This window comes from Octodon degus, unplaced genomic scaffold (genome assembly GCF_000260255.1).
Source record: "Octodon degus isolate 3935 unplaced genomic scaffold, OctDeg1.0 scaffold00036, whole genome shotgun sequence".
NCBI lineage: Eukaryota > Metazoa > Chordata > Mammalia > Rodentia > Octodontidae > Octodon > Octodon degus.
In genome coordinates, this window is record NW_004524612.1 from 1923564 (window position 1) to 1939000 (window position 15437).

Sequence of the window (15437 nt, forward strand, 5' to 3'; positions counted from 1 at the left end):
AATGGACAGTACACACGTGGCGCCCCATGGTTGGAAGCCCTGAGACTTATAAGCTAAGAGCAGGAGCCTGGAGGGGGAAGAAGGCTGATGTAACAGGGCAATAAAAGCTGCGCAGACACAACCAGTGGTCGCGTCTTCCTTGCTGGCAAGGCCGCGCGCGACAGATTTTCACCTCTTCCGCCACATCCATCTGTACATTTATCCTTTACAGAAAATAAGATGCAAAGTCAAATGTTAGCTAAACTCCAGAATTCAATAGGAGTCTGAAACAGAAAATGTGTTAAAGACCACTGGCAATCAAAAACGTGCTTTGTAGACTATCCTTGAAAGGAATAAGGAAAAACCGTAGGTAGTATCAGTCGTTCTAAAAGAATGTGACAGTGTTTTCAGGAAAAAGCAATCACTATGCAAGAACTAAAGGTTTGCATCTCAGATCTTGAAGAATGTGAAGAGATACTGAAATCAGAAACATTATTTAAAGAATACAGAAACATTTAAAAAGATGTACTCATGCCAAGTGTCGCTTAGGAATGTAATTTCAACATCAACAACAACTCCCCTTACTCTGGTACAAAATGTGCACTGCGTGGCTGGCCTGCCTGCTTGCAGCTGTGACTGACTCTCCGGCTCATCCACTGTGTGGCTGGGGGCAGAACCACCCAGCACGTGCTCTTGCCCTGAGGTACATACTACCCACGCTTCGCTACTTTTTTGAGATGGAGTCTTATTAACTTGCCCAGGCTGGCCTCAAATTTGCCATCTTCCCGTCTCAGCTTCCTGTATAGGTAGGGTTACAGGTGTATACCACTATGCTTGACATATGTAAGTTTTGATAAAACTTCATGCATAACAAACTAAATGGTACTCTTACCTGCACGTTTTCTTCTGTAACCTGAATTTCTGCAGTGTAAACATAATCAATTAGCATCCTCAGGGTCCAGCCATCTACCTCTTTTATTCGAACTCTCTTTGCTCGGCTCTCACTCATCTCACCTAAAAAACAAGGAGTAAAGTGCATTACTGCAAGACGCCACTGTGGAAATAACATGCAAGACGGACTGATCCATCTTTTTGACACTCACTGAATTAGAAAGGAAACAGGATGAGCCACCTTTTGTGGGTGTAAAACACTCCCCCAACTCTCCTAAAAGCTTCTCTGGGCAAGTCAGAAAATGTACTTAAGCTACCCACCTGCACCTGAAAATCACAGTGACGCAAGCGGCACGAGTCTAACTGTATGAACCGTAAACCTGTGCCACAGGAGCCTGTCTGTTGCTGCCCCTGACTTTGGGCAGTGTGTTTTCTCTACAATTTCCAGTGCTCACTAAGACAGACAGTGTCACCACCTCTGACCAGGAACGCTTTCTGGAAAGGACCCACTCGATTAGCAACACCCACTCAGCAAGCGCACAGATGCTGGCGAGCCCTGTGCTGGACACAGAGGCCTGAGGTTCAGTGCAAAGTCATAACTCTCTTGCAGAAAACAAATTACAAAAGACGCTGAGGTCAGTCATGGCAAAGCCTTGTTACTGGATCATCTAGCCCTGCTCCCTGCTTGACAGCAGTAGTAACTCCATGCAGAAGGCATTTTCAGACTTAGTACTAGCCAGGCCCTTTTTTGCAACACTGTCTGATAAAAAGTGGTATATGACTTGCTTCCCAATACCTACTGTGGAAAAAAGCAGAAAAACAAAAAGAGAAAGGATGGTCCCTAAATCAAAAGGAACTGGGCAAAACAGAAAGTAGATCTGAGTACCTACTTGTGGACAACATAAGAAGACCTAGAATATAACGAAACACAGCCGCTGAGTGATGGAAAAGAAAACCTCCACTAAAACTGAAAAGCAAGGGCGGGGAGATGGCTCAGTGGAATAAGCGCCTCCCTGGCAAGTGAAAGGGCCTGAGTTCGATACCCGGTTCCGCCAAAAAACAAACAAACAAATAAATAAACAAAAACCGAAAAGGAATTAGGTACTTGCATTCCAGCACTTGGGAGGCTGAGACAGGAGCATCACAGTGAGTTCAAGGCTAGGCTGGACTACACTGTGAATTCAAAGCCACCCTGGACTGTTTGGTAATATTCTATCTCAAAAGAGTGGTGGTGGTGGTGAGCCAAGAATAATGCCTAGTGTCATGGGACACCCTCAGCAAAAAGTCTGGCTCTAGAATTCACTGCATTTTAATAATAAGAGAACAGGCAAGGAACTGATGCCACTATCCATCACCTACTCCTGAATCCAGCATTACCTATTTAAAAATAACAGTGATCTCAAGATTCCTTGAAAGCTAAGTGCACTGTCAGTGACCATAAATTATTAGAAAAGCCCATGGGAATCCATTATTACACAAAATTCCTTTACAAATAAAAACCCCAGAGGAGAGAAACAGTAATAGTGATGTACATTTATTTCACTATGTTTCCCTAGAGATTATGTGACAAGATCTCAGGGAGAAGTTGTTCTTCTTGGAGTCTTCACAGCTATCCTGCTACCTCCCATGGGGAGACCTCCATCTGTACTATAGGGGAGGGATGGATGGGGACAAGGAGCACGGGGGCCTCTGCAGCAGGACGAAGCAGACTGTAGGGTGCATCTCGGCACCAGCAAGTGTCTCTTCCCTCCTGGACAGAAGACAACAGGGGAATGTGGAAAATTAATTCATCTGCATACACTGCACCCCCTCTACCCTACTCTTCATGGACCTGTTGGATAGGCGGGTTTGTTTCCTCAGAACGTGCTTTTGTGCCTGGGGTTATGATTCCTGCCTGACTTTAGACAAAGCCTGTAACAAGTTCATCTAAAGAACCCCGTCACGTACAAGCCCTGTGCAGCCTGCAGCCACAGAGCCTTGGAGGCAGCTCTCAGAGTCAGGCATGACTTCATTTAAACTTTAATATACACATGTGACCAAAAAAAAACCCCACAGTCCTGTGCCAAGCAGCTTTTAATATCATGGTTTTTATGCACTTTGTCAATTCACCTATTTTCCTCATGTCATTTTTAAGGTTATTTCCTTGAAAAATATATTTACTTTCAACAAAATCAATCTCAATTATATATTGCTTTAAAGATATTTTAATGTTTATTCTAATACTGCATTAAAAGATGTAAAATTCCAACTATTATGAATCAAACCATGTAGAAAAAGAACTACAGACACTATATCTAACTGTAGTCACATAATATGTTAGTGACTGCCCTTCGCTATGTTTATAGAAAAAATTTAAACCGCATGCTTTATGGCTTTTTTTTTTTAGTTTTAGCATTTCTCTTTTAAAGAATTTATTTTACACCTATTATACCACACAGCATGTTTTAAACACTGACATATAACGCCCTAATAAGATAAAGAAAAGACAAAAAAAGCTTATCTTATTAGAAACAAAGATGCACCATCACTTATAGTCTTCAAACATTATTGCACTTTTAACTTCCATTTGACAAAACATTCATGAAATAATCAGTAGACTACATAACAAATAAAACCTTTAAGCAGATGAACTGTCCTAAATTGTTAATCAGGTTATGAATTTTACAAACATCACTTACATCATTAGTGGCAATGGTGGAGCTGGAGAGCACCGTGCCTTCTCCAAGCTGCACGGTGAGAGCCAGATAGTGTGCTAGAACTCTCCACGGCCACGCTCTGGCGGCCTGCAGACGTCAGCCCACGCATCTCCCTGTGCTTGTGGACTGATCTGGTGATCCACGGGGTGTCAGGGTTTCTTCTAATAGCTTTGTGGAATGGATCAGTAAGGATAAACTCAAAGAATTTGTATGTGAAATCGTCACCAACTCAGTAAGAATTTAGAACTCTCAGAGCCCCACAGTGGCTTCCAGCTCGCTCCTCAGCAACAGACTGAAGGCTTCGCGCTAACTTCAGCTGGCTAACGCCATGATGGACAGGTGGCCGTAAGTCACTCCCTGAGGAACTGGACGTTTGTGGCCCCACCACAAACACGAATCCAGTACATGACATATCCTTGCTTGGCCTTCTATCCATCCCAGCCTGTGAGCTCCATCTGGCCAGGTGGGGCGAGGGGCCCTGTGGAGACCCGCAGCAGAAAGTGCCTCCCATTGGACTGCTTCTTCCTGCACAGCTCCTGGGTGTGCTTGTGTGCACCCAGCTTGGCTTACCTGGTGTCTGCCACCAGACACAAAGGAGTAAACTGTAAGCTTTGTGATTTATGTTTGATAATGCATTTTTTAAAGTACTGTATCTAATGAAGCTGTAGCTTTTCCTGTACCATTTGTAACTTCTCCTCTAATCAGCTCTTAGCTGATTTATGTCTTGATCATGAAACTCTACAGCTCTATTAGATAACTTGGAGGCTGTTAGGCTACCTGCAGATACACTAAAAACCTGAGGGGGCATCATCCTTGACTTGCTTCTCTTTCTTCCCACCAGACCTATCATTCACCAAAACCTACAGAACTAAACTGAGACAGATCTCCACCAGTCCTCCCACCTCCTCTCCATCTGTCCTTCCACCGGGCCTTTGGCTCTGATCACACCAACTCCACTGTAACAACCTCCTAATTCTTTTCCTGCCTCTAGTGCTAACTGCACAGTTCTGACCACAGCTATCAAAATCCTTCAGCTTCATGGATCACCAAGATAGCTCAGTAGACTAAGCACCTACTTAGGCAAGTGCAGGGACTGGGGTTTGATCCTGGCATCATATGCCACACTGGCCCCGTCCCTGGGCATGCTGAGCCATGGAGACTGGGCATGGTAGTCTGTAATCCCAGTGCTGGGAAGGCTAAAAACTATGAGTCCAAGCTGCACAGCAAGACCCTGTACCAAATACAGTAAAATAAAAAATTCTTCTTCCAGCCCACGCACACAACCTCTGTACATACCCTGCCTATGATTCACTATCTAACCCCATTCCTCTCCCACTTCTACACTTAAAATACATTTCTAAGGAACTGTCTATAGTTTCCCACACATGAAGAAAATTTTTTTATGTATTTTAGTACAGGGACTACAGGGTCTCACTACACAGATCAGATTCATGATCCTCCTGTTTTCAACTTCCCAAGCACTAGGATTACAGGTACATACCACCCCACCCAGTCCCAGTCACTAGCTCAGCGCACCCCAGGGATGGGGCCAGCATGGGAGGTTGGGGATCAAACCCCAGTCCCTGCATCTGCCTAAGCAAGCAGGTGCTTTAGTTCACTGAGCTATCTCGTCAGCTCTACATGAAGTAAAATTTTTACTTTGATACCTTTGCTGAATGAACTCGGTCATCTTGGTCTCCCTAACTCCCTAACTCCTAGTCCCCAGGCTAATAGCCACACTTTCTTTGAAGAGTTAGGGGCAACCTCGCCAGGAGGCTCTTACCATGGATCCAGCTGGGCAACCTCATGAATCCACCATCACAACCCACTCTTTACCTAGTTCTCCACACTTAAATTCCTGAGCTTCCAGGAGGCAGGAATGAAGGTTTTCATATCTTTCTATCCCATACTGTCTGATAAACAGCAACCCAATAAATACCGATTGGATGAGTGACTGACTAGATGAATAAAAAAAGTGCAATTTAAAATCTAGTACTTAGGGGGGCTTGCGAGTTAGCTCAGTTGTTTAAAACACCTGCTTGGGCAAACCCAGTCAGGCACAGGGGACCGCGGTTCAATCCCCAGCTCCACATGCCGCACCAGACCCACCCTTAAGGCAACCTGAGCTAGCCAAAAGAAAATAAAACAAAACAAAAAAGAATCTTTCTAAAATCTATTACTTAGAAAGGCCAGCAAGATAGCTCAGTGGAGTGTCTACCTAGGCATATGCAGGGACTGGGTTTCCATTCCCAGCACCACATGACAAGCTGGCCCCACCCCCAGGCATGCTAAGCAGGCCACTGAGACCCAGGTGTGGTGGCACATGCCTGTAATCCCAGCACTGGGGAGGCTGAAAACAGGAGGATCACTAGAGCCTAAGCTGGGTAGTGAGACCCTGTACCAAATACATAAATTATTAAATAAATAAAATGTATTATTTAACTTAATCAATATAATCAGCAATTAGTTAACACATATTTACTTAACATCATTAGCATCTCTGTGTTAGTCTTAAACAGGTATCCTAGCTATAAAGGATTTCAGTCAACAAACATTTACCAAACAACCTCTCTCCAGTAAATGCTGAACTAAAGCACCTTCACCAGCAAAGACTGTATCATTTCTAGTCGGCTGGAGAAAAGGAAGTCCTCCAAATTATAGAACTCTGGGAAACATACAGATGACTGAAAACACACCCTGGACCCTTTTAACCAGGACACCTGAATCCTCACACAAACTGATAATCTCATTTATCTACCCTGCATAGGATAAATGAAATGGCAACAGGTTTAAGATGAAAAACCATAAATCCATTTCATTAAAAAAATTCCATAATTCTAATTTCATGTACTGTTTACCAATAAAACTACCTAAAAATATGTAATAGCTCTTGACTATACTGAAACCTTAAGAAATTAATGACACACTGAGTTACATTCAGTAAATAAATTTTATCCCATGACTTTTCAATTTCTACTCATCTAATCATTACTGCCCTCCTCTTCTTTAGTACTCTTGAGGTACAAAGAAGCTACTGGAACACAGACAATGCCAGTCTGGCAGGGTGACCCTGATGTGTCCTGCCTCTATTCTCCAAGGTGGCCAAGGTATGCCCCTCTGCCCCCAGTTCCAAAACAAATCCAAGGCAAGCATGGTGACTGCAATTCCCCTAACAAACTGGATCTAGTCAAAATACTTCTGGAAAATCTTCCTAACTCCTTACACAGAGAAAGTCCTCCTTACTTAAGATGCAGGGTCCTCTTGTTGAGGGAGCAGGAGGAATCAGGATCCTGAGGAAATTCTTAACTTGTAGATCCAGCCATGCCTGCTGCCCAGCCTATTTTTATTATTTAAACGAGTGACAGAAGCAGGTTCTATGTATGAAGCCAAAGCATCCTGACTTACATTCTTCATAGGCAATATCCTATTTAATTTTCTTCACAGCAGTCACTGGTATCAGAAGTTATCTTTTCTGTATTAAATTACTGGCTTTTAAAAAATGTATTTAGTACAGGGTCTCACAACACAGATCGGACTCGTAGTGATCCTCCTGTTTTTTGCCTCCCAAGCGCTGGGATGACAGGCACGTGCCACCATGCCCAATTTCTGCCATCTCCTCAGCTAGAACCACAGGAACGAGGACTTGTCTGCTGGCCTCATCTCAACAGCTCCCAAAGCCTAGCACAAGAAAATGCTCAGAAAATGCTTCTTGAAGAATGAAAGCATGAATCTTAGAAAAACATATGCACATGACTACACATGCATACAACTTCTAAAAATTATGCTTCTTACTCACTGATAAGCTATCATGTCTTGTTCTAATTTGCTTTGCTGAATTATGTTCTGTATGACAAATGTAGTAATTAAAAAGCACATACTAAAAAGAACACAAATGAAACTTCAGAATTCCCCACTAGATTTCACAAATGTGAGAAATTTGGATGGCTCCAAATAAACCTAAACATATTTTAAAAACAAATTGCTTTTGTAAGCACCAGGTTTGTAACAACTAATCTAAAAACAAGAAACCAATTTGCTATGTTTGGTCTAAAGCACCAGTTAACTTGACTTTGCTTCAAACAGCCCACACTTCACAAGGTAAAAACCTGTGACTGCAGCAGAAAACTATCTTTCACCTTCCTTCTCTACTCAAATACATAGAACTGCAATGAGTAACAGAATTCCTTTTCAGGTGAAAGAAAAATTCGCCTGCAGTTTATGGGAGGTTAGGAAAACCACCCTAACTGAGCAAGAGACTACACCTACAACAGGTGCTCGATGGAGCGGGGTGAGGTGGTGCACCCCTGTGATCCCAGCACTCAGAAGCTCAGTGAGCTTGAGCTCTGCCTCAACTACATGGTGAGACCCTGGTTCAAAAACCAAAACCAAAAGAAGGTATCTAATGGGATGAAAGCATTCAAAGGCCTACTTAAATGTTGAGTTCGCCATGTTGTTTACCATAGTTTAACAGGGCTTTGGACTATGAGAAGCAGATGAACAATGGATTCACCTTGCATCGAATACCTAGATGAATATCTATGTGTATTCATATATTCTAAACTATCCAGGTCAAATATCTGGATGTTCTCTAATCTCTGCCAAATTGCTGACTACTGCACACACTGAACTCAAAAGTAAAAGAAAAAAATATGAAGGCCATCAAAAAAGTCAACAGCACCCACTGTTGAAGAACCATAAGACTTTAGACCAAGTAGCGTAGTGTGGTGGTACGTGCCTGTAAATCTAACACTAAAGGAGGCTGAGGCAGGAGAATCCCAAGCTCAACCCAGCCTGTGCAACTTAGTGACAGTGAAATGCTTTCTGAGTAGCACAGACAATAAATAAATAAATAAATAGTTAAATATAAATTTACCATGTGACCCAGTAAGTTCACTTCCAGGTATCTATTTCCAAGAAAAATGAAAATATACATCATTCAACTAAGTACTCATGAATATTCACAGCAACATTATTCATACTAACCAAACATTAAACAACAAAAACATCCATTAATTGAATGGAAAGTCAAATTGTGATATCCACAGAATGGAATACCATTAAGAAATAAAAATAACAGTTTTCTTTTTGGGGGGCGGGAGTTGTACTGCCAGGGCCTCAGGCAAACTAAACAAGGGCTGTACACTGCGTTCCATTCCCATCACAGAAATAAACTCTCTTTTAAAACAAAACATGAAGTTGATGAGTATCAAAAACATTATATGAGAATAAAATCGTTCTAAAATAATTATTGACTTATATACTCAAAATAAATTAATCTTAGGCCAGCAAGATAGTTCAACAGACTAAGCGTCTGCTTTGGCAAGCACAGGGACCAGGGTTCGATTCCCGGCACCACATGAATGCCAGCCTCACCCTGAGTATGCTAAGCTGGCCATGGAGACCAGCACAGTGGTGCACGCCTGCAATCCCAGCACTGGAGAGGCTGAAAACAGGAGGATCACTGTAAGTCCAAGCTGCATAGTGAGACCTTGTGCCAAATACATTAAAATAAACCTCACGTAAATTATGCCTCAGTCAAGTCAGGAAAAAAAAAATTATATATTCAATTCACACTATATGTGCCAGAAGCTAACACAGTATTCCTTTTTTTTTTTTTTTTTTTTTTGGATAAAAGATCTTGCTATGCAGCTTGGACTTGTAGGGATCCTCCTGTTTTCAGCCTCCCCAGCGCTGAGATTACAGGCTTGCACCACCACGCCCAATTCTGGAGGCACACAACATGAGGTACCAGGTGAGATCGGGCGTGTTCAGGGTGGTATGGCCATAGATTAGGTACCAGGGATTGAACTCAGGACCTTACACTTGTTGGACAGGCACTTATGCCACCAAACTATCTCCCCAGCCCCAGTACTCCTTTTTTTTTTTTTTTTTTTTTTAAATGTATCTGGTACAGAGACTACAGGGTGTTTAGGGTCTCACTGCGTAGATTGGACTCCTAGTGATTCTCCTGTTTTCAGCCTCCCAAGCACTGGGATTATAGGCATGTCCACCATGTCCCAGTCTCAATCATCATCTCAGCATGCCAGGGGGCAGGGACAGGGCTGGCACAGCAGGCCAAGGTTCCAAACCCAGCCGCTGCACTCTGCCTGAGCAGGTGCTTTAGTCCACTGAACTATATGGCCAGCCCCTGTTTTTCTTTTTAAATGCATTTGGTTGTTGCAGGGTCTCACTATGCAGCTCGGATTCAGGATGATCTTCCTGCTTTCAGCCTCTCTGGCACTGGGATTAAAGGTGTGTGCCACCACACCTGGACTCTGGCTGGCTCAGTATGCCCTAGGGGCAGGGCTGGTGCAGTATGTGGTGCCAGGGATCGAACCACCATCTCTATGCTTGCCTAAGTTTGCCTAGGCAGGGGCTTTACTCTGCTGAGCTATCTCGCCGGCCCCAGTATTCCTATTCTATATCTAACTCTGCAAACAGCAATCTAAAATTGGATTAAGTATAGAAAGAATATTTGGGGGCAGAAACAAGGTGATCAACAAAAGCACCACCCACCACCTCAGACAAAACAGGAATACTAACAGAATGTCTTGAGGGCTTCATCCCTCCTCAGGCAAAGCTCTCACATTCATACATCGCCATGACAACCAAAACACGAAGAGTGGAGAACCATGAGACCAACAAGAGAGAAACACAAAAAAGAAAGCTAGAGGCATAATAAGCCTTCCCATCTCCAGCACCCATTTCACAGCAGGTCTGAGGCTCAGGAAGTTTGGGGACCCCAAGTGTCCAAAGGCTTCTCAAGGAAAAGAAAACCTTGATCTTGTAGGGCTACATAAACATTTTTGTTACTTGGTGAAAAGAAAAATTTATCAAAAGAAAATGTCCAGGGGCAGGCAAGATAGCTCAGTGGGCTAAAGTGCCTGCTTAGGGAAGCTTAAGCAAGCACAGGGATGGTGGCTGGATCCTGGGCACCACATGCTGCACCAGTCCTGCCCCCAGGGCAGGCTAAGCCAGCCACAGTCCGGGCTAGTGGCACATGCCTATAATCCCAGCGCTGGGGAGGCTGAAAACAGGAGGACCACCACGAGTTCAAGCTTCGTAGTAAGACCCTGTAACAACCAAATACATTAAAAAAAAAAAAAGCCCAGCCAAAGGTTTTTTTCAATCTTCCTATAGAATTTAAAGAAACTCAGGAATTTAAAATATTTTAAAAGTCATCATCAACACTAAAGTGGCATTTTTCATGTGCCCAAAAAAGTTCTAAATTCATATCCTGGGTCCAATGATTCTTTGCTTTGCAGGGTTTTTGCTGTGGTTATTTGGTACTGAAAATGGAACCCAGGACCTTGCACTTGCTAGGCAGGTGCTTATGTCACTGAGCTATGTCCCCAGCAACTAAATTCACATTCTGATCTCATTTAATCTGCACACATTCTAGAATGGGAGTAGTTATCCCCATTTCCTGCAAAGGGAAACTGAAGCACAGTCAACGCAACTGAGCTTCCCAGAGGCTCAGTGCTTCTGACAAGGAGGCGGAGTAGCAGCTTCACCTGAAGAAGGCCCCATGGAGGGAACAGCTCTTTACTAGGGAATTCCCAAATCAGGCCAACACATTTCAGATCAAAGCCTCCTTTTACAAGCCTAGACACTCTCTCTAGAACACGGTAGTATTCAGGGGAAACAAAGAAGGTGGAAAGCCAGAGACCAAAGTGCAGCCCAACCATCTCACTTCATTACGTCTTCTCCGGTCGACCTCCAGGGGAACCCTCCTGCTCACCTCCAAGCCCAGAGCTGCCTCCACGCTCATTATTTCACTTGGCTGAGGAACAGCAAAGGTGCAGAGGGCTGAAAACTGAAGGCCCTCGGTTGCCTTTATAGTTGACACAGCTTTCACTCCACCCACCATCTCCATGTGGCTGCCTACACCTGTCTTCATCTGTGCCCATCTTCCACATCCACCAGGAAATGGGACCCCTCCTGGGTGCCAGCCACCACAGACTTACACCCCACAACGCTGCTGGGACACTTGGGGCCCAACCCAGGGTCACCTGCTACAGTGTGCGCCCCTCACTCCCAACAACACAACCAGCTGTGGGCACACAGTACACCTGCACTGTTCCTGTGCTCCTTGAGGTACCTAGCAATATGCTGGGAACAGGAGATACTTAGTCGTGCCTAGCGCAAAAGGGCTTTGTGCTTCTGCCTTCTGGGGTGACTATACTTGTATGCTCCGCTTGGTGTACCAGTACACTATGAGTATAAGGTAACTGATGGAACAGATCACTGTTTCTTTGTACACGATTTCAGTTGTCTCCCCTGCTTGGAGGTCTTATTTTTGCAGTTTTCATAATCAACCATACTGCAAAAATATTAAAAATTCCAAAAATAAACAATTCATAAGTTTTAAATTGTGCGCCCTTCTCAGCAGTGTGATGAAATCTTACGTCGTCCTGTGCTGCATCTCCTGGGACCTGAAGCGTCTCCTCATCAACACACCCACTGTGTGCTACCTGTCGGACAGTCACTAGTGCCCTCTGGATGATGACATCGAAGGTCAAGGTGCCGCAGTGCTCGTGGCCAAGTAATGCTTACTTTACCTAACTAGAGCCCAGAAGCACAAAGGTAGTGATATTAACAATTTCATTACAATGCACTGTTATAACTGATCTACTTTATTATTGCTGTTAACTTTTTAGTGTGCCTAATTTACAAATTAAGCTGTATAAGTATAGCAGTCTGTATAGGAAAAGAATAGTACCTATAGGATGTGGTACCATCTGCCGTCTCGGGCACCTACTGTGGGTGGGTCCTCCTGTATGCCCACAAGTCAGGGGAATTACGAAGTTTTAGAAAAATTTTATAAAGAACCTAAGGCTTCTACAAGACAGACATATATCACTCCTTTTCCAGAAGCACTAAAATCATGCTGTGCTTGCAACTGGCAAAGCTCCTGGATGAAGTACTCTATTTTATTTCTAAATAATGCACATTATCCAAACATAATTTTGTTCATATAAACACTGGATGGAGCTTATGTGAAAATCACTTGAAAAATACAGAACAGTAAACGTGCTTTTCATTTGTCAAAATGATAAAGTGCTACAAGCTGGAATGAATGGCAGGAAGGCAAACGAAGCAGAGGCAAGCGGGCCGCCACGGGGCAGCACCGCGCAGAAAGGAGTGCGCGTGCGCAGATGCGCGCTCACCCAGCGCAGACACGAAACAGGAACTGAGAACAGCGAGTACGTGTTCTTTTTTTTTTTTTTTTTGTTCACTATATTTTTATTCAACATAGTTTTGGAAACCTTAGCCAGAGCAATTAGACAAGAGTATTATTCAGCCACAAAAAATGTTAAACTATAGAACTTTTATAGGTATATGAATGCAAGTGGAATTGACAAAGTGAAATAAATCAGATTCATGTGCAAACATCACATTGTCTTCCTAGCGTGAGAGGCTGAAAAAGTAAATAAGATATTATAAATGTATATTAATTCTGGCAATAATGTCATGTTAGCCTTCCAAAGTTTTTTTGATTTTCAAAGAAAACTGTTATCTTCAAGTGTTTCACCTTAATTTTGTTTCTTGAAAATTTTAGTATATCTGTAATGTTTTCTGGTTTTCTATATATAGGTCTTGTAAATTTGTGGTGAGATTTATCGCTTTTATATTTTAATACCCATTACAGACATTTTTTGTTTCCATTGAGTACGTGTTCTTCCATTACACTTCTTTTTTAGTAAATGTTCATAACAAAAGAAAATGAAAAATTTAGATCTAATGTATTTTTTTAAAAACATTAAATAATATGTTTCTTACCTGTAAACATGGCATGAAAATAAGGACTACAGGCGGCCAGCACCACTCTGTGCGCAGAGATTTCCATGTCTTCGGCCACAATTGTGACATCACACAGCAAATTTTGACTGTTCACAAAGCAGAGAGAAAAGATTTAAGCGAGTCCCATAATAAATCGCACACCGTAGGCAGAGCCACCAGAGGCAAGCCTGCTTGCAACAGTGAAACTAACACACTGCCCTCCTGCAGACAGGACCACGGAACACGAGGACACAGAAATAACTGCAATACAGCCCAGCGCGTCGTCCTGAGCCCTCAATCAGAATCTTGCTTTTGTTCAACACAGCTATCTTTCCCAACCTGACGACTAATTTCTCAACCTAGAAGAAACTTCTGGCAGTAAGCCATCAATGGATTATAAAAGGACTGACAAGGTGAACAACATCTGGGGCAGAAATGGCCAGTGCCAGCTGGCCACTAAAAGGAAGAAAAAAGAAAACCATACACAGCAAACTAAATTGAGTCAAATACTGACCTCCTCTTAAAAAAAAAAAAAAAAAAAAAAGGTATCTGAGATGAGCATGGGTCATCAAGCAGAGGGAAAATCATATTCAATTACACCTTCCCTTAAAAGGTGTTTGGAGCTTAACTCACTGTAGAACATTTTATCAAGGCAAATACCTCATTCCTTGAGTCCAAAATACATTACCACATACAAAAATATAAAAGCATTTCATTACTTTAAAACAACCATTACTCAGCCACCATAATTACACCTACAATTTAAAAACATCCATTTTCATATCCTTAAAAATAGGCGATAAGCACTTTACATGCCATACATGGTGCTAGACTGGACTCTAGATTTTTTTTCAACTTTAATTTTTTTACTAGTATGTGTTTGCAGTTAAAAACACTGCAGAGTACATTTTTAGAAAAGAAAAGCAAAAAAAAAAAAAAAAAAAGTCATGCTGGACCCGTTCCAAAACAAGCAGGAAGGCCCCAAAACCTGCCCTGTTGGCAGTCATGTCGCAAATGTCTTCGGGTTGTGGTTCGCATAACATCCTTTCCACACCTCAGATAACTAAGCACTAAATTCCTGTGTACATGCAGAGGACAGTGACCACTCCTGGCCCCTCCTCTACCTGCCTGTTTCCTACGAGGGTACTTGCTCATGGATGAGGTACTGCCTACTTCATAATTTCTAGTAGCTCACAAGCCACATTTTCACAGGAGCTTAATAGCGTTCTTCAACTTTTCCCCTGTGCACACTGTTTACAAACTGGTTCCCTTGGGCTACAGTTTGGAGAGCCTGTTGGCTTCCAGCCTCCCTGTAGCCTAGGAGGTCCTGGAAGAAAGGAGCACACAGCGGGAGATGAGGCGCCCACGGCCTTGCTATGGTGCCCGCTATGCTGCTTAGAGTGAAGTAAGGCTTACGGTGCTGCGACCTGATGGCTCCTGATGCTGTAGGGGACCCCAGGTAGCCCTCACACTAGAGTCACTATGGTGGCAAAATGTCACCAATTTGGAATTCCTCTAGATGAGGTGGAGACCAAAGTTTACAATCAAATCAGATTTTAAAAAACAAACACCACGGTATAATGTGAACTCTCTGGGTTCCCAAATACCCTGAATGAGCCAAGTCAGTGGTGTTTTCAGGAAGGGAATACGCAAGACTTTCACTTGTGCATATTTTTTTCAGTTGGCCTTCACAATGTTGCAAGACAAGTATGATTACTGTGATCCTCAAAGGGTATAGCCAGGGAAACCATTGTTAAAGATTAATATCCTTGGGCTGAGGGTGCAGTTCAGTGGCATGGGGCTTGACAAGGTACGCGTGACACACCAGGTCTCCCACCAGTGTCATGATACCAGGAGTCTGCATAGTCTGACTTCAGAGCCTCTTAACCACTACATAAAACCACCTAAAGTTGGGTAATTTTAAGATTTGTTAAAGCTTGACTAAAACAATGGAAATTATAAGTGGCCATTTATCTTTTTTTTTTCTGAGATAGGTGCTCACTATGTAGTTCTGGTTGACCTTGAACTTACAATTTATATACTAGGACCTAGTTTGTAAGTTTTCCTCCCCCACATATATATATATAT

At 42.9% G+C, this 15437-nt stretch overlaps 1 protein-coding gene across 3 annotated transcripts in view; it reads right to left on the minus strand.

Moving 5' to 3' along the window:
* The window catches only part of Klhl2 (kelch like family member 2), a 108726-nt gene that overhangs the window by 78906 nt on the left and 14383 nt on the right, over positions 1–15437 (minus strand). For 2 of the 3 annotated variants that reach the window (XM_023714664.1, XM_004630607.3), the window contains exons 2-3: positions 13350–13456; positions 872–993 (exon numbers count right to left, since the gene is read on the minus strand). In XM_023714664.1, coding sequence (XP_023570432.1) covers positions 872–993; positions 13350–13456 — 229 coding nt within the window. Of the gene's footprint in view, positions 1–871; positions 994–13349; positions 13457–15437 lie in introns of those variants that run through there. The other variant, XM_023714665.1, reaches the window with a different exon arrangement.